This window comes from Dermacentor andersoni, chromosome 3, assembly GCF_023375885.2.
Source record: "Dermacentor andersoni chromosome 3, qqDerAnde1_hic_scaffold, whole genome shotgun sequence".
In the NCBI taxonomy this organism is placed as follows: Eukaryota; Metazoa; Arthropoda; class Arachnida; order Ixodida; family Ixodidae; genus Dermacentor; species Dermacentor andersoni.
In genome coordinates, this window is record NC_092816.1 from 65,416,030 (window position 1) to 65,434,941 (window position 18,912).

General features: G+C 51.2%; 1 protein-coding gene across 1 annotated transcript; it reads right to left on the reverse strand.

Moving 5' to 3' along the window:
* Nucleotides 1-245: 245 nt before the first annotated feature.
* On the reverse strand, nt 246-18,158 carry LOC126546129 (phospholipid-transporting ATPase ABCA3-like). The gene is made up of 7 exons (XM_050194238.3): nt 17,925-18,158; nt 15,355-15,527; nt 12,179-12,493; nt 10,842-11,029; nt 8,712-8,888; nt 4,371-4,584; nt 246-3,373 (listed from the first exon to the last, which is right to left on the reverse strand). Exons 1-7 carry the CDS (start codon nt 18,142-18,144, stop codon nt 3,227-3,229), a joined length of 1,434 nt encoding a protein of 477 aa, XP_050050195.3. The 5' UTR covers nt 18,145-18,158; the 3' UTR covers nt 246-3,226.
* Nucleotides 18,159-18,912: the final 754 nt, after the last annotated feature.

Below are 18,912 nucleotides of genomic sequence, written 5' to 3' on the forward strand. Positions count from 1 at the left end.
AAGTGCCACTCAACCTCTCAATACAAACACCAATGTTACGCGGACGTGGGGTAAAAAAAATGTGAAAGTTTTTTTTTCTTCGTCCCCTTCACTTCTGAATTTGTTACTGGAGAGTGTGCCTATATGGAGCTACGCTAGACAGTGCATAGCTGATTGTGCAGATCATTGCCCGCAAGACGTTGTAACGACTGGGGTGTGCTAATCTTTAGAAATTAATTTTTTTTTTGAAAATCCGGTGTATAAGCTGAATCATCGCGCTTGTCTTCCTTCGACCAATGGGGTTGGCAAGAAAAGAAAACACAATAAAACAAAAAAGAAACAACACAAGGCTTGACACTTCTATGCACTTTGTTTCTTTTGGCTCGTTCTGTTTCGATTCTTTCCTTTGTGTACATAAGATGCGATATGAAATAAACGACTGTTCTGCCCTCTTCCCTTGAGCCCTGTCGGCTTTACTTCACTTGCAGACAAGCTTCGTATGTAAATTATGATGTCGCTAGCGCGCAGGCGCGTGCGTAGAATAAAATTCGTGGCCGCAATAATCTGCGGCTTCCTGCATACGACGATAAAAAGCTACTGATCAATGGGATCATGCGCGCCTACCAGAACCAGCAGGTTCGCAGCTGGCAAAGATCTGTATGCCGTCATGGCCTGGGGCAGCTCTGTACAGCGCTGGAAAAAAAAACTGCTGCTGGAGCGAAATTGTCGCCAACGTTTCATTCGAAGTTCTAAGCAGTGACAGCGGTACAGCCAGCAATCGCGGCGCGTAGATTATCAGGTGTCCCAGCGGCCCGCTGCGCACTAATCGCGCGCACCGACGGACCTCAAGAAAGTTATTCATCCATCCATACATTCAGCTAACGTTAGCCAAGCGGTTTAACGGGTTAAAAAAAGCCACTTAAAAAGCGGGGTGCAAGATACGATGAAAAAGCGGGTGCAAGACCTCAAGTGGACCGAATAAAGTTCACTCACTCACTCACTCACTCACTCACCTAAGGTGTTCGGTCGTCACAGCTCTGCCGGTGGAACACTGTAGGTTTTATTTTGCGCCGTCCTTTTCAACTTTTTCTTTCGTTGAACAGCTTGGCTGACGTTAGCTGGGACACGCGGTATAGTAGCGTAAGCTGCTATTCAAATGTATTTCTATTCATAAGTTCCTCTCCACGCTTGGCTACCGTCATCGGGGTTCGACGGTATGGTAGCCCTGGCACTTCCGAGTAGGCACCCGAGAGACCCGTCTCCCCAAGGTAAGCGAGGAGTGCACCAAGTGTCCATTCTACTGATTTGAGTCGCGCTCAATGTCGGAAGGTGAATGTGTGTGTGTGTGTAGGTCGCGTTTGGGGTGAGGACCCCGGACACGAGATGCGTCACACAAGGCGTTTCACAATATTCGTATGAAATTCCTTAAAGAAAACTAAGGCAGACGAGATTATAAAATTGCTTTCTCTTGATTGCTTTTACCACAGAAGAAAAAAAAACACGACTTTCACACTAGATGACGTCGTGTTGCGTTGTCGGTCAAGCGTTGTGGCCTTGAGCAGCACTTAACGACGCCGTTTCCTCCTACTCAACGTGGTTCAGGAGGAGGGAGCTCGACACAGGGATAAGCTAAAGCAGGTAAGTTTACGTGGTCGCACGAAAAAAAAAAAAGCATGACACGCTACGTGCCTGCTCTCCTAAGATCACGCGCTACGTTACGCCATGGGGCAAAAAAAGAAAAAGAAAAGAAGGGTGCAGGGGGTGTTCCACATCAGCCCACCTTGGCTCCGAGTGGCGCTGACTAACACTCCTAGAGCTAGATCTTGTCAAATACCCAAGTATAGCGGACGTATTGGTAGCCGTCGCTGTTGCACTATTGGTAGCGCAACGCGCGCGTAATGCGGAGGTTGTGGGCTCCACTCCCGCCGGCGACAGGTTATATTTACGCCCACTTTCATTTCCCATTTCTTCATTATTTTCTGCTGTTCAACTACAACCGATTTCTCCGATGCTTTCCTTGGCTTCATTGTCTGTTGGCTTTATCCAACTAAATCGAGTCCCTCGATTCCCGTTCTTCTCCACGCTGTAGAGAGGCGCCTTACGCGCCACAATGTGTGCATGCATGCATGTTTGCGTGCGTGCCGTCACACGTTGAACGTTGGTGGATTCAAGAAATAAAACGATATAAGAGACTCGAGCCTGCAGATAAACGGGGAGTTTCTTCGGTTGCCGTGGTGCCTGGCCGCGCTACCGGGGTTTCACTCAAACTTCGGTAACGGTTCAGGCAAGAGTTTTGCCACTCGCGCTAGGATTGTCGCGAGAAACGTTGAAACGATCACACTCGTGGTTCCTGTTGAGTTTCACATAGACACTTCCCCTGCCTGCAAGCGACAGTCCTTGAAATCGTTTTGCTCCCGCTGCTCAACGTAGCGAGGATGAGCACGCTGTCAGGTGTGCACGTGCGTATGCAGTTATTTGATCTCTGTGTACACTCTTTACGCGTCGACAGATTTCGCCAAATTCACGCTTCCGCCCGTGCGGTGTGGAAACGCGCGGAAAAAGAGTGGAAGCAGCGATTCTTCACATCTCGTTTATTTCGTGCGCGCGTTAAACGGAGGTTAAACTCGCTGCAGACGCCTTTGCGGGAGACCCACGCGCACGAGCGTGCATGCTGTCCTCGCGTGTCACTTGAGTTCTTCTCAGCAGTCTCTTGCGTCACTTGTCCCCGTTGCGCAGGCGCACATAGCGTCCGCGCACTCGCTCGATGCGCACGAAGTTCTGTATGTGCTAAGTTTCCTTTCCGATCAAATTTATCGCAGTTGAGGCCCGTTCGACCATCCAAGAACGAAATAGCCCTTTTGTCAAAACTCGTAAAAGAAATATATAAAGCACAGTTCCAAAGAGATTAGAACCCTCTTCACGGTCCTCAACTATGCTGACGTGTGCGGCAACACATCCGTACTTGCACTGTAACGCGCGCGACGGGTTCAGGAAAACATTGTAAAACGAAATGAATTAAGGAATCGCAACGCAGAGGGCGATGAATGAAATGTTTCACGATGCGACATATGATGAACGATAAGTGAATAAGTTAAACAAATAAAGTTGAATGTTGCAAATGGGCAATAGGTGAACGGTACGGAAGATGAAAAAGAAACTATACATGAATAATGGTTAATGGGGACGCTCGAATTAGGCGAGAACCACGTGGTGGTGGCTTTTGTTCGGTTGGAGGGCGCCGTCGTCGCTACTTGGCGAAGGACATGTACACTTCCTCGAGCGTGGCCTCCGAGACGAGCACGTACTCGCAGCGGAAGCCCTTGGTGAGCAGGTCCACGCCCGAGAAAACTTCGCTCCAGGGACGCTTCTCGCAGATCTCGAAGCTCAGCAGCCCCTGCGGACAGAGATGGGAAAAAGGAATGCGCTACGTCAGCCTTGCGCGCCACAACAAGCGTTAAGGGAGCATTTGCTCGTCTGCTAGTTAGAGACGCTCCCCAACTCGCAGAAAAGCGAAGCTTTTTTTTTTTTGTGAACCTCGCCAGGTTCTTGTGTACGTGTGTGTGCTGCGGCGTGGCTGTTCTCTAGCCGAATAGCCCAACCATTCACAGCGGTGGACGCGTGCCGCTGGGTTCCTTGCAACACCACCAGATGGCGCGCGCCTCCGTGCATCCGCGGCAGCATCGCATTGGCCTCTCTGCAGTGCCTGAATAAAGGCTTCCCTGTCACTTTGTGCGGAGTTCAATAAACACAAACTTGTGTTTCGATTCCTTATATATGCACTCACACAGCTTCGCTGTATATAGATTCCAACTCGTTGGATCTGCTGCAGTTATTTTTTTCGCAATTTATCCGCCGTAGTATATAGCCCAGTGGCATGGCGTTGCGCTAATGCGGCTTCAGATTGCGGATACGATTCCGACAACGACAGTCGCATTCCGGCGGAAACGGAATGCAAAAAAAAAAAAAAGAACGCCCGCGCACCCGTGCATTTGGTGCATGTTGAAGAACTCCAGGTGGTCAGAATTAATCCTGAGCCGCTGTAGTACGACGTGCCTCATCCCTGTAACTTTTTTAGCCACTTATCTCATTATTCGTTCGAGATTAAGGCCCATATGACAAACGCGAGGCAGGACTTATGAGAAATTTTGCATGCCACGGAACTGGACTCGTGGCTTTGCAAGCACGTAGAGGGACCGCTGTGTAATGTACGCCTTAATACCCTCCTTGCCTGTTCTTTCCTTCCTACATGCAAAAAGCTTTGTTAAACTGCCGGGCTACTTGGCGCGGTGACACACATGCATAAGCTCCGCCCCGGTAACTTTCCACTTAGACGGGAAGTTGTCCGCTAGTTTACATAGCCATGCTTCACTGAGACGTGGGCAGTGCTTTACCTGGTGGTAGTATATCATGCGGCTGTCGGGGAAGAGGGCTGTCATGACGGGCTGCACCTCGATGTTGCGATCCTTCTCGGAGGCGGCCAGCTGGATCTTCATGACCATGCCCTTGCCGAATTTGTCGCGCAGGTGCTCGATGGTGCCGATGCACTGCAGCTGCCCGTCCACCATGATGGCCAGTCGGTCGCACGAGCACTCCAGCTGCTGCATGCTACGTGCGCCGCCCACGAGCAACGGTGTATATATAGCATTATACGTCAAGCAAGGTAAGGACCGCGCAAAGAGCGATGGGACGAAGAATGCTAGGCATATAACTTTACGAGACAGAAAGAGAGCGGTTTGGAACAGAGAGCAAACGGGTATAGCCGATATTCTAAATGACATTAAGAGGAAAGAATGGCTCTGGGCAGGTCATGTAAAGCGCAGGTTAGACAACCGTTAGACCATTAGGGTTACAGAATGGTTACTAAGAGAAGGGAAGGACAATAGAGGGACGGCAGAAGACTAGGTGGGGCGATGAAATTAGTAAATTCACGGGCACTTGTTGGAATCGGTTGGTGCAGGAAAGGGATAATTGGAGATCGCCTTCGTCCTGCAGTAGACATAAGATATGATGATGATGATGATGATGATGATGAGGAGGAGGAGGAGGAGGAGGAGGAGGAGGAGGAGGAGGAGGAGGAGGAGGAGGAGGAGGACGACGACGACGACAACGACGACGACGTCAAACACGTAGGAACAACAAGTCGCGTTGGGCTTGTCGGTTCGACGTGATGCGGTACCAGCGCTAGTGGCACAAGGGACAAAAGACGAAAGTGGCATAGCACAGTGCCCACGACGTGCCACCGTGCTGTGTCGCCTTCGTCTCGCAGGCTTAATAGATCTGGTAAAACAACAAGCATGTATAGAGGGCCTTCATGCAAGTCTTGTTTTTTGGGGTGGTGACGATCATTCCCAAGGGTATCCTGCCGCCGCATTCTAAATTGTCGGTTGACAAAAAAAAAGAGAAAAACTTTCCGGAATGGCCAGAGTCCGTACAGGAAAGCTTCAATGCCCGCGATCGCTGATGACGGGCAAGTATTCACTTTCTGCAATAAGCTTCGCCCCAGCCAGACGCACACTCTCTCACACACACACACACGCACACACACGCGCACACACGCGCATGCACACACACACGCGCGCACACAAACACACGCGCACACACGCACACTATATGTGCTGTAAAAGCGTTGATTAGTCGCCGGCGTTTGCGACCGACCGTTAGCGCAGGGCGCGGACTCAGCACGAGCGGCGCTCACAGAGAACAGCGCTGGAGAGCTTGACCCACTAGAAAGCGCTGGAGACGATGGCCCGCTATAGTGCTCCTTGGCGGAGACGTTATAGTTAGCAATGTCGTTATAGAGACGTCGTTAGCAAACGACGGAGCTTTGTGAAGGCCTCGTCTTACTCGGACGACTATGAAGTGAGGGGCCCGCAGCTTCCAAGTAGCTTCGTCAGGGGCAATATGATGGCGGCGAAATTGCGAATGAAGCGTCTTAAGTAGGAACACAGACCGATGAAACTGCGCAATTCTTTGACGGACGTTGGCTTAGGGAATTCGGCGACGGCCCGAAGTTTGGCTTCATCGGGAAGAATACCATCCTTGGATACGACGTAGCATAGAATTGTCAGCTTCCGAGCAGCAAAGTGGCACTTCTTGAGGTTTAGTTGTAGCCCTGCGTTTGTTAAACTCGTTAAAACAGACCGGAGCCGTTGAAAGTGCGTGGTGAAGTCAGGAGCAAAAACAACGTCGTCAAGATAGCACAAGCGCATGTGCCACTTCAAGCCGCGTAGAACTGTGTCCATCGCGCGCTCAAATGTTGCTGGCACATTACTAAGTCCAAAAGCATTACGGTAAATTCGTATAAGCTATCGGGTGTGACAAAAGCTGTCTTACGCCGATCGGCATCTGCCATGGGTACTTACCAGTACCCTGAGCGCAAATCTAGAGATGAAAATGATTCTGCACGTTGTAGACTGTCAATCGCGTCATCTATGCGCGGGAGAGGGTAGACGTCCTTGCAAGTGATCTTGTTCAGGCGGCAGCAGTCGACACAAAACCGCACAGAACCATCTTTCTTCGTAAACAGGACGACAGGGGATGTCCAGGGACTGTTGGACGGTCGTATCACCTCGCGGCGAAGCTTGTCGTCGACTTGTTCGTTGATTATACGACGTTCTGCAGGAAATACTGACGTTGCTACAACGTCGGTTTTGGGCGAGTATCGGTGCGATATGTAACAGGTGGAGTCCAGCTTTGGGAAGATTGCCCTACATCGAAAGAAGAACGAAATTCTTCTAGAAGGCACAAAAGCTGAGACCGGTCGACCGGTGTAAGGGCATCGGCAATAGAACAACCGAACACATTACTGGGCGATATAGGTCACACGTCGAAACAGCACTGGGCGCACTGGAACTAGCACAGTAATTGTCATTGGGCACGTCCATAACTTGCACGTCTTCGATCGCTTCTACATTGCCAAGACATTCCCCTCGGAGCAGCAACACAGGGTATGGGAACGGGTTGCAAATGAAAATGGCGCTGTAGCCCTGTGTGATGTCCACTGTCGCAAAAGGCAGCAGCAGACATCTCCGAGTAAGAAAGCGGTCAGAGGGAGGCAGTAGTGCAACAGCGTGTGGGAACGCCGTTGAGGCGTTCGGAGGAATGTGGGTGTCTGTTTGGATAAGTAGTTTCCTCGAGAGCGAAGAACTGTCGGTGAGCAGCAAATCTAACAGCGGCGAGGGTTCTATTTCGGCCCATGCGCAATGAATAAGAGCATTGTGGAGCGAGAGAAAATCTCAGCCGAGGATAACGTCATGAGAGCACGAGGAAATGATGATGAATTCTATGGAGTATAGAACGTCATAGAATTCATGACGCGCGCCATAAATTCATGACGAGTACGCCACCGGCCCGCCGGGCAGCTCCCATCGATGACACAGGACGCGTTGTACGGGGCGGCTGCTGAACGGCGGGCGACAGTCGGGGTCTAGGCACGAAGTCGGCAGAAGGGAGAGGCATACTTGAAAAGAGTGGCTGGGTCCTCGCGACGACTTCAGCGCAGCTGAATGGTGCAGCCACCGGGACCTGTTGGGGTTACGCAATGACGTCATCGTAACTTAGTGGTACAGCGTAAGAAGAGAGGCTCTGATCTGGCAAGACGTCGGCGATTACCTGCTCGATCGCGCGACGGAGCCGAGGCATAAAATTCGATGCAGGCTGTTGGAGATGAGGCGGCTGTGCGAGGGATAGCAAGGAGAGCTGGCGTGCAACTTCTCCCGAACGAACGCTTTCATTTCAGCAAGCAACGCTGACTGGTCGGAGATGGCAGCCAAACCAGCAATGATGTCGACACGCGAGAAAGGGCGACGTGTGAAAGAGCGCTGCCTGCACGGCTCCTCGTAGCTTTGGCATAGAGTGATGATGTCTGTTACGGACTGAGAATTCTTAGCAAGTAGCATGCTGAAAACATCGTCCTCTAACCTCGACATCGTCGTATTAACTTTCTTACACAAGCCCAGTACATCTTCAGTGTAGCTGGTAAATGATTCACCCGGCTGCGGTGCACCTTACGGCAAAGGCGATTCCGCGCGCAGCTTGCGCAAAGCAAGGGCGACCAAACGCAACCAGTAAAAAGGTCTTGAAAGAGGACGACGTCAGAAAGTCGGTGTCATGGTTGTTGTACCAGAGACTGGCGACACCCGCGAGATAGAAGAGCACGTTGCTGAGTTTGGCGGGATCGTCCCATTTGTTGTGGGCGTTTACCCTTTCATATGTCGTCAGCAAGTCCTCGACGTCGATGTCATCCGCGCCGTTGAAAATGGCAGGGTCTCCGTGGCGAGGCACACCAGAGCCACGTCCACCGCTTGTAAAGGCGTTTATTAGTCACCGATGTTTGGGACCGACCGCCAGAGCAAGGTACGGACGCTTAGCACGAGTGGCGTCTCCCGAGAACAGCGCTGGAGAGGATGGCCCACTATAGTGTTCCTCCTCTTCGCTGTATATATATATATATATATATATATATATCACCTGTGTGATGTCTACGACGCGTTTATGAGGGGCGTTCCTACTTGTGCAAGGATTTCTATTCGGAGGACATGTCTTGAGCATTGACATGCTTTAGTCCCGCAGTAGCAAAACGTAACTCAAAAGCCACAGGTAAACGTTTCAATAAATGAAAGTATCCCAGTAGGCGTCAACGCTAGTACGTTGATATATACATATATATATATATATATATATATATATATATATATATATATATATATATATATCAAGGACGCCCGCCTCACCTGACCGATGCGTAGATGACGGTGGTGGCCTTGGACCTGCTGCGCACGTGCCTGAGCATGTCGAAGAGCCTCTGGTGCGTGCCGGTGTCGACACCCTTGAGCGGCTCGTCCAGGAAGACCAGGTTGGGCGGCCCGATCAGAGCGATGGCGAGCGAGAGCTTGCGCTTGTCCGACATGCTGCACGGGAACACACACGAGTCCCGCCGATCGCGCTCAGTGTTTCTTACGGCAGAGATGTTATACGCTTGGCTATGGCAGTTTGTGTGCGCATGCAATAAAGATGGCGGCCACCTCAGAGGTAAAAAAACCAAAGCATAAAGCAAAAGCGTATCGCCGGGCATGCCCCCAGCTGGTTTAATCGCGAGAAATGTCAAAACGTATTGTGATAAAAAAAGATATCGTAATAAATAAAGTAAAACAAGAATGGACACTGTTTAGTATGGATTGCGGTTGGACGTAACGGGCTCTACAGGCAAAACACGCAACCTTATCTCAGTTCCCTCCCACCCGTGCAATGGGTAGGCCGCGTGCGGTGAGTGCTGCGAAAGAACAGCGCGCCTACGAAGAACACCGCCATGAACAGAACCGGGAATTTGCGCGGCGACAGCGATCGGCACGTAATACGGACGAAGATCGTGCCGTAACGCCAAGCGTATGCAGCTTTGGTTGTATCATCCTTGCCGACTCCACCCCCACGTGACGTTTCGCTTGGAAAGGCTCGGCATTCAACGATACACAAACATCAGTGTGCCCACGACGCGTCATCGGTCCTGTGTAGACTTCACATTGGCCAAGAACATTTCCAGTGTCACCAAAGAGGCACTGGCCGTGTATCATAGCGATCACAAAGCGATAGTCACCTTCGTGAGCAAATAATAAATCCAAAGAAGCAAACAAAAGAAGGTTAAAAATAGTAAGAAGATTGAGTATGCAATTTAATAAGACAAGAAATTCGTGAAAGAACGAAACTCATAGTGGTATGTGTCTTATTTTCAATCAACATGATGTTACAGGGATAACGTGTATTTACAAGTTATAACTATATACAAGGTTACAATAGCCACAAGCAGCGGCGACTGATGCAAGGCTTCCGCGCGTTCCTCTGGCCACTTCATCGCCGTTGTCATAGTCCGACCGACAGTAACAGCCCATTCACTGTCTCGTGGCGATATTATCAATATATTTATCAACGTATATACAACTCTGCCAGTAATCCACCTTCACAGAGGGAGTGACTCTGATTTATTTATTTATTTATTTATTTATTTATTTATTTATTTATTTATCTTGTGATTAATTTATTTATTTAGTCTTACCTCATACATATAACTCACGGACGCCGTTTCCAAATAAATCGTACGGCTGCACACATACCCAGAAGATTCAGATTTCAAAAAGGGCATCGCGTTCTCCAGCGCTCAGGGCTGTACAAGCATCATCTGGTCGCGGATGCAGGCGTTTCCCCATAGAGCTCTATAACACCAAGGGCCGAATTCACAAATATTTTCGTTCGTAATTCACCGTAGCTATTGACTGGCTGCCTTCACAAATTGTTCGCTCTTACGAACAATTCGAGCGCAAGAACTCTGTTTTAAATACGGGCCCCAGATGTCGCTTTCACGCACCGCGGTAGGGCAACTGACAGTCGGTTCCCATGATCTAATTTTGCAGCTGTCTAGGTGCCCCCGACGTGTCAGTGCTGGACGCGTCACAGCTATATGCCGCGTCTGAAACACGCGCGGCCCATGCCGAACAGCTTCGCGACCATGACGCGGCAAGAACCAGGGGCCGAATTCGCGAATGATTTCGTTCGTAAAAGAGCTCTTTGAAATTGGCCGACCGAATTCGCTGGTAGTGCGTGCACCATCACGATTGGCTGGGGCTTAGTTGTACCAACAGTTCCATAGCGTAAGTAACATCGTGAATACAAATCCTGGGCACCAAATTCACGAAAAAAGCTCTTACGCTAAATCTGCTCGTAGAATAGCAGGTGCCAACCGACTACGATGTCGGACATATTAATATGCGACATCGGCCGGTCAATGGCGGACGGCGCTTACGAACGAACGAATGCTTCGTGAATTCGACCCCTGATGTATGCGCGCGGGGGAAAAAAGAAGGTACACGCACCCCAAGTCCCTGGGACAGTTGAGTTTCTTGTCGTTCAGGTTGCAGGCCGCCAGCAGACTGTTGATGCAGCTCTCCTGGTGCGCCGATGGAACGCCGCGCAGCCGCGCGAACAGCGACAGTTGGTCGCCCACAGCCAGACTGAGCAACAGGCCGCCCGACTCCGGGCAGTAGCCGATCTGGGACTGCCACTACACGGGAGCGCGGGGTAAACGATATAGTCTGTGGGCTGATACACCACGGTCACACACATCTGGACAGCGGGCTGACGTTGGCACGATGTGGGTTACCGTACACGGTTGCCTCGACTCTATATTCAGAGCCATTGCAGAACGTGTCCCACAAGGCGACGAGAGTAACGCTGTACACGCACGACGTTTCAGCGGAAGAAGCCTGCTCTGCGATCGCGGTTCGTGGCTCCGCGTCAAAGCACCGCGCTCGTGACTGGGAAGGCCCTCGGTCCCAATTACGTTTTCGATAAACTTCTTTAAAGCGAAGTTTCCTTGGCGAGTTCGAGGCACTTTATTTCGTACGTTATCTCGCCTGTAACGAAAAACGCGTTTAACGGGCAGCCGTTGCTGATGCGGTCTCTTCATCGGTAGCCATGGTGACAAGTTCGATGTACTGACCGCTGCGGAGTTCCGTGGCGACGACAGGGATCGCAAAGCTCCCCCAAAGTGTTACGTGTGGCAAGACAAAGACAAAAGTGACTATTTACACTGTATTTATACCGGAGCCAGACCGCCAGACAGACACACATTCGCGCCAACAGCCCAGACCCCTCACCGTCTGCTTTCGCGGCGGCTCATCTCTTGAGCAGCTGTTGCTGGTATCGTAATATTTTAGTTGCACACTCGAACTGCAGTAGCGCCTCCTGTCCAGCACGGGATAGCTTGCACTGACCTCATCCTAACCGCCATGTTGGAGGTACAACACGGTGGGAAGCTCACGCGGCGTTTCTGCCGTATAGTTCTGGCACAGACGCTAGCACCGTTTCGACCGGGTCTCTTATTACATTCGAGATTGCTACCCGTGCAAGTGAATATGATACACTATACATCGTCTTAGCCGCCATGTTGGAGGACTACATAGCTCGCACGTGGCGTCACCGACACAGGTTCTCACCGTGCTGGTCCTCCAACATGGCGGCTACAATGACGCCAATGTATTCACTTCCACCAGTAACACGCTCCAACGCAACACAGACGCGGTCGCGTCTTTGCCAGAACCGTGGCAGACTTCAATAGACGCAGCTTCAAAACAATCATTGTCTTCCGACATGGCGATTAGGATGAAGTATGTGCAAGCTCGCTATGGCGGGCGCAAACATTACGACGCACCTTCCTGGGCGACGCGGACAGCATATGCTTCTGGCTGTAGGCGTTGCCCGACGTGCGCACGGCGAGTGCGCTGAGCACCTCGAGGAGCAGCGTCTTGCCGGACCGGTGCATGCCCAGCAGGCCGAAGCACTCGCCCTCGGTCAGGCACAGGTTGATGGCCTTGAGCTGCGGCGCCCGGGTCAGCACCAGGAAGCGCCAGATGTCGCACACCACCAGCGGGCGATTTTCGAGACCCGGGATGGTCGCCACTCGAGGTGCCTCGCGGGCCTCGTTCTCCAGGTCCGAGTCGAGGACCTCGTTGTACGTGTGTACGGTCTGCCCAATACGGAAGCCCGGTGGGTGACGAGAGGGAATTTTAGTGTGCTTCTCGGACGCGTCAAGTGGGTATACGCACGTTGCAAGGAAAAATGTTTATAGCAGAAAAACGCTGACGTGGACCGCAGCGAAGCGACATGCAACACGCCAGAAATCGTTTTCAGCAGAAAACACGGTAGTGCATCGTATACTGGGAAACGGGGCACAGATCCGACGACGACGAAGAGAGACGCACTGAAGACACACACTGCAGCGCTGTACTTTCACCAAAAGCTTTATCTTGCCGGCAGACAAGTTTTATACTTATCCCCCCAACAACAACAACAACAACAACAATAACAACATTCATGCGCAGATACACTGCTTCTCGTTTGTCTACTGTAGATTAGTCTATGTCAGTGTTTTCTGCTTTAACCATATTCTTGCTATTCGAGAAGGTCGGCGGGACGTGGCCAAATATATAACGGTCACGTGAGTGCGCTGGCCGCGCTACCGAGGTTTCCTGAAACTTTCGTTAATTAGGGCTTCAGGATTTTACCAGGCAAACTATGCGGAATCACATCCCCTCCCCAACAAGACCGAGATAACGCAACAATTCCACTCCCATTCTTTTCGCGCTTCGTTGGTACTCCGAGCCGCGCTCAAACTACGTTATCACTGTAGTATCGTCTGGTCGTGAGCGCTGGTTGATAAGTCGGGTAATTATAAACGCTTATTTAAGCGTTTCTTGCATTTTTATGGACGGCCTCCTCAGTCCCAGAAGCTGTGGTCGTCAGCTGCACTCGCTGCCCTGTTCGTCACCCCGTGTTGGACATCCAGGGCCGGGTTAAACAGCAGGCCTTGCGAAGGTGGTAGAGCTCACGGAGCTGGTCTCGGAGGACAGTTCAGCACTATGTGCTGGGGAGTATTCGGTTGGTCTTGGCAGTATTGACCTTGCCGCTGGTAGAGTCGGGGGTGTATTGCGTCTAGTAGAGTGCCGTGACAGTACGTGTTGGTCTGTAAGCAGCGCCAGGTGGTGGCCTGTTCGTGGTCGAGCTTGCGGTGTGGTGCCGGGTGTTACTGGCGTACGTTCCTTCCGTTGGTGTTTCAGGAGGTCTCGGTATGTGTTGCAGACTTCGGTTGCCGGGGCTGGACAGGCGGTGTTAGGGCATGCCCGGTGAGTGCGCCCGTGGTCTGCAGCGTGGGCCGCTTGGTTCTCCTGTACCACCACATGTCCTGGTGTCCAAACGATTTGGGTGTCTTCTAGCGGTTGGTGAAGTGAGATGACTACGTGTAGTGCGGTGCTGCTGATGATACCCTTCTGGCAGTGGTAAGAGGCTTGTTGGAAGTCCGGGATTCTGGCACGTGACACACCGTATTTTTTTTAACGAAATGACTAAAACAAATTATGGAGTGCTACGTGCCATGGCCACGGTATGGTTATGAGACCTCGTCTTCGGGCTTAGCAGTGCAACGCCACAGTCGCTACGCCACTACGGCGAATTCGAGGGAGAGGAGTCGCTGCATCATTACCTTCAGCCCAGTATTCCACATGTGCTTAACTCACTGTCTGAAAACTTAACCCCCCGCATTTATTAAAATTTGGTTCCGTGAACCGAATTAACAAAGTATTTCCTTTTCGCAAGAGATGTTATTTGTCTTATGTCGGTATAGCCTCCGCTTATGTGTGTACAAGCACAATTAACTGCCAGCTGTCTTTGCGAGAGATTTTAGCGTCAGCAGCCTTGTGAACGTGGACTCATGCAAAGGCCGAATTCAGGCAGTTTCGTTTGCAGATGTGTCTCTCGACAATAATAATAATAATAATAATAATAATAATAATAATAATAATAATAATAATAATAATAATAATAATAATAATAATAATAATAATAATAATCCATTATGCTGGCCTTGGTGTCATTGCTGGTTTATTATATATATTTACAGAGCAGTGGGTCATATATAGTGCGACTATGAACAATGACGCCGATTTGGCGAAGCAAGCATGCTGCTGTTTCGGGCAGCCATCTTGTGTATCCAGCGTTGCTGCAATTCGCAAATACCTGTAAACACACCTTCGCTTAACTATTTCTGCCTCGTGGCAATATAGCCAACATGACTGGCTGCTCATAGGAACAGTTCTAGAGTAAGTGCGCATGGGAGCCATGTTGGACATATTAACGAACGCGGACGGCCACGTGGCAAACGACACTTGCAAACGAAAATCATTTGTGAATTAGGGCCCCCGATTCTCATCCTAACCTAAATTTGTCTGGCCAGAAAAAGGCCGGAGGCGCATTCGCTGAACCCTGTGGGAAGGGTTCAACGCATTTATCTCCCTTTGAAGGTGCTACAAAACCATAAGACTACAGTTCATCCTATTGAGGTGAAAAAAAAACAGCTATCGGCTCTCTGATAAAGCACAAGCGAGGACTCATATGCAAGCTTGCACGAGCTGGAGCAGAGCAACAGCATCCTTTTTAAGGCGAAAGCCTATTATGTTTCAAGGTCGCGTTGTGAGGTACCGAAAAAACGGAGGACGCCGGGAAAGGGAAACAGCTGCGCCGGAGGACCGTTCTGAGAAAAGGCGAATGAGGAGAAGGGAAATGTCAGCGGCGGCGCCCGTAGAACATCACGTGTTATTACCTTGAAGGTCCCCAATTTGGGGGTACTTGGAAACGGCGGCAGAACTCCCGCAGCGCGGCGACTTGTATACGTCGCCGCATGGGCTCAGAGCTTCATTCCACATCGCCATGAGTGATGGCGATGTGGAATGCTCAGCGAAGCTGCGCACGTCAAGAGAAACCCAGCGAAGTTCTAGCAGCTCCACTGTATAAATATGGACATGGCTTCACAAAGAAAACGGGCTTAATTCTTACCCTCTCTGCAAAGATGTTCCGGAAGGTGAACAGGGTGCCGGAGTCGAGGAAGGCGACCGCCACAAACATGGCGATCCCCTCGATCAGCAGCACGAGCAGGTTGACGCCGACGCACAGATCGTGCGTGTCCAAAGGGCTCAGCGTGTACGGAGGCCCGTTGTTCGCGTCACGGTCTGTAGCACGCAGGCGCGGTGAAGGAAACGCGCACGAAGTCAGTGGTCTCTGCGGTCAATCGGAATAGCTCATCCCCTCTCGTGTAGTCATAGAGCATAGTCAGGCCCTAAACTCGAACACGCTATGTGCACCTTGGGATCCTCAACAGCATAAGCCATATTAACATGTTCGAGTCCGCGCAGAACCGCGCAGTAGGATTTATAAAGCACGAAATGATATCAGCTCCCGTTGTCGGCAACCTACAAGCCACCTTGAGCCAAAAGGCAGAGCCGTTATCAGGGTACCCAAATGAGAATATTCAGACAAGTTGCGAGAACAAATCGAGATCATCTGGGCAAGCATTGAAGACCGCATTACACACGGTAATTACTAGCCAAACAAGTTACAATAAATATTGCTTCCGAGTTCTTCCAAATGTTCACGATATCACTCAAGCTGTAACTTCTAGTATGCGGAAGTTTTATTCGTCATTTACAATAGCGACGTTCAAAAGGGAGATATGGCACTATACACTTGATTGTCATCTTAAGGCGCTGAGACAGAGTTGGCTGCGCTCTTTTCAACAGCAGCGGTCTGTGAGGTCTGCGGCGCCTCCGGCCAAGTGGCTTTGCTCCGGCGCGCCGGCAGCGCCCAACCCGATAGCGTCTAGGGAGCCTACATGCAAGCAACGCTAGCATGTAGGCTCCCTAATAGCATCCGGCGCACCGTGGATGGCTGTTTGACCCAGACGAGACGGGCAATGAGGCTCTGTCTGTGACAGGAAACAGTATGGCGTGGTGCGGTGTGGTGTGGTGGCATGTGCGGTTGCTAACATGCACTACACCCATGTTAAGATTGTGGCTAGTGTCATATCCAGCCAATCTGCTTTGCCAGTAGCCATTTTATGCTTACATCTACTCTCGATTACGGGAGAGCCGGCATTATTTTAACGCGACAGCGTTAAGGAGGTCGTGTCGCAGAAAAGCCGGTGTCGTCGGTGTCGGCGGCGTTGGCCATGAGCTAAAAATTCCGGCAGGCAATTCATAAATAAAAACAACTTGCAACACAGGCCGCTTGGGAATCGAAAATGGGTCTCCGGAGTGTGAGGCGGAGACGCTACCACTGAGCCACGAGTTCGATGCTTCAAAGCGGTACAAAAGCGCCTCTAGTGAATGCGGTGGTGTCTTAGAAACTTGCCGTAGAAAGTTATACTGCGGTGTATATCGGTAATTATGAGCATGTAACTTACAGAAGTTGCAGTTACACGAGTAGCGAAGTACGTTTCCGCTACATTTCTTCTGCGCTTTCCGCACACGCAGAGCCATCTTGCGGCAAACACAGAAGACCCCCTCCTCTCAATGTACGGCGCTACCCCGACAGGTGGCGCGCCACGCGCGCATTGGGGCTGTGCGGGGACCGGTGAGAGGCGCATCGCGGCCCCGACTCCCTCTCCCCTGACGACACTTCGCCGTGCTCTCTCACGGGTTGCAGAATCAAGCGTCCTTCCTTTCTTTAGATCACTATCTATATATCTCTCTGCCCGTGCCGATCACGACGTTTGGCTTGCGTAAATCGTTTCCCCCTCCGAGACACCGAGTCCTTTGGTTCGTTCCGCTTGCTCAGGCGCACGCTTCGTTGCAGCGCCGAACGCTGCGTTGCTCGACGCTCACCGCATGATTGGTGGGTGCAAAGTCCGATGCGGGGCGCCTCGTAAGTGATCGCTGCGCCCTAGCGCATTGTCTTACACCCCTTGGCGGGTCGAAGGGAACGCTGTCGCGTTTCATTCTTGAAGGCGAAGCTTAAGCGTCCTCCAATTTTCTTTTCTTCATTACATTTGTTTGTGTGCTGCCGTTCTCAAAATTCTGAGCAATAACTTTGTAAAGAATGAAAGACAAGATACGAGCAACTTTGGTGGTAGAAAAGTGGTTGGTAGAAGACGGTTGGGTTGGTTGGTAGAAGAGTGTCCGAAGCGACGTCCAACGCTAGACGCCGGAACGCCAACGCCGGATTTTCTGCGACACGGGGACCTTTAACGCTATTGCGTTAAAATGGCGCGATTTGACGTTGTCGAGAATAGCACTCCAGGGGTGGTATTGTGTAGGAGTCCACCTAGTGGACTGTCCATTTCGGCCGCTGCTGATTCCCTGGGGCCGCTCGTCTCCTCCTCGCTCGTACAACTGTATCCAATCAGCAGCGGCCGAAATGGACAGTCCACTAGGTGGACTCATACAGAATACCCCTCCACGTGTACAGGACGCAATAACACGTGTGCCGAAGCTTGATCAACCTTCATTGCAGGGGCTTCTGCTCCCGTCTGCGCCCGGGCATGCCGGGCATGCCGGCAATACAGACTAAAACTGCAAAGAAAGATCGATCGCCCCCCCCCCCCCCCTTCCCGTGTACGTTTTCGCCCGTACTCTGGCAGCAGATGTCGATGGCCGCCAGCTCGAGATTGGCGCGTTCGGCGAGCGTTCCCTCGCAGGCGACCCGCAGCAGATCCTGCACGCCGTCCGTGGCGCTCGAGTACTCCTGGCACAGGTGGTTGTCCGCGTCCAGCAGCAGCAGCTTGATCACGCCCGACGAGAAGGCGTACGGAGGAAACAGCGTGAACAGCCATTGGAGCACCGCGTAGTTCATGTTCAGGGTGCTCGCCTGCAGGGCTGTGTCGACCGCGTGGAGGAGGAAGTACCAGACGACGTGCGAGGTTTCAGAGGAGTACACGCACCGCACGACCTCGCGGCGCGTAAAATGACGGACACTCGGTAAACACGAAGATCGACAAACGCACGTGTTAAAGCGAAGCTCTCATTGCGAGCCCTCCCGACCGTTGACCGCGGCTGTCGCTTGACGTCTTGCCGAATAGCTCACAGAGGACAGCGCCCGTATAACGAATGGGCATAAATGTGGCAATATGTGTACTACCCCTAACGGATGTGCCGGTGACCCGCTCTGTTCTGTACCTATAGGGTGGGCCGTAGAGGTTTCGCAATAGCGAACTGGGCTGATACCGGAGAGAGTTTAGTTCTCGGTCACGTGACTCGCGTTGTCAGTCTCCGCGCATTGCCGTTCCGATGGGCGTGCAGGCAATCGCTCTGTTGCAAAACGCGGGGCATAAAATGAACTGTTTTATAGCATTTCACTAACTTATTTACATAGATTTCAACGTGCGCTTTGAATCTGCATATATATTTCTTAAATTTGATACTAATGTTGGTATGGAAATGTTGACGTCGTGGCAGCAAAACGTAACTTCCTGCAACGATAAGACCATGGATGATGACGTAGCTCAAAAAAAAAAGAAACAAGACTAGCCTGCGTGTTTTCTCTTTCTTTCTTTCGTTCTTTCTTTTTTCTGGCTGCGCTATAGCGTGTCGCAAGCGATAGCAGGAACGGAGCGACATCGAG

What these genes read in the sequence shown, in the direction of transcription:
- LOC126546129 (XM_050194238.3), bottom strand. Translation starts at nt 18,144, where the DNA reads ATGAACTACGCGGTGCTCCAATGGCTGTTCACGCTGTTTCCTCCGTAC. An exon ending in TGTCCGCGTCGCCCAGGAAG is followed by an intron (nt 11,030 to 12,178) that starts GTGCGTCGTAAT and finishes GCTCCCGTGTAG; the next exon opens with TGGCAGTCCCAGATCGGCTA. An exon ending in GTCATCTACGCATCGGTCAG is followed by an intron (nt 4,585 to 8,711) that starts GTGAGGCGGGCG and finishes CGGCGCACGTAG; the next exon opens with CATGCAGCAGCTGGAGTGCT.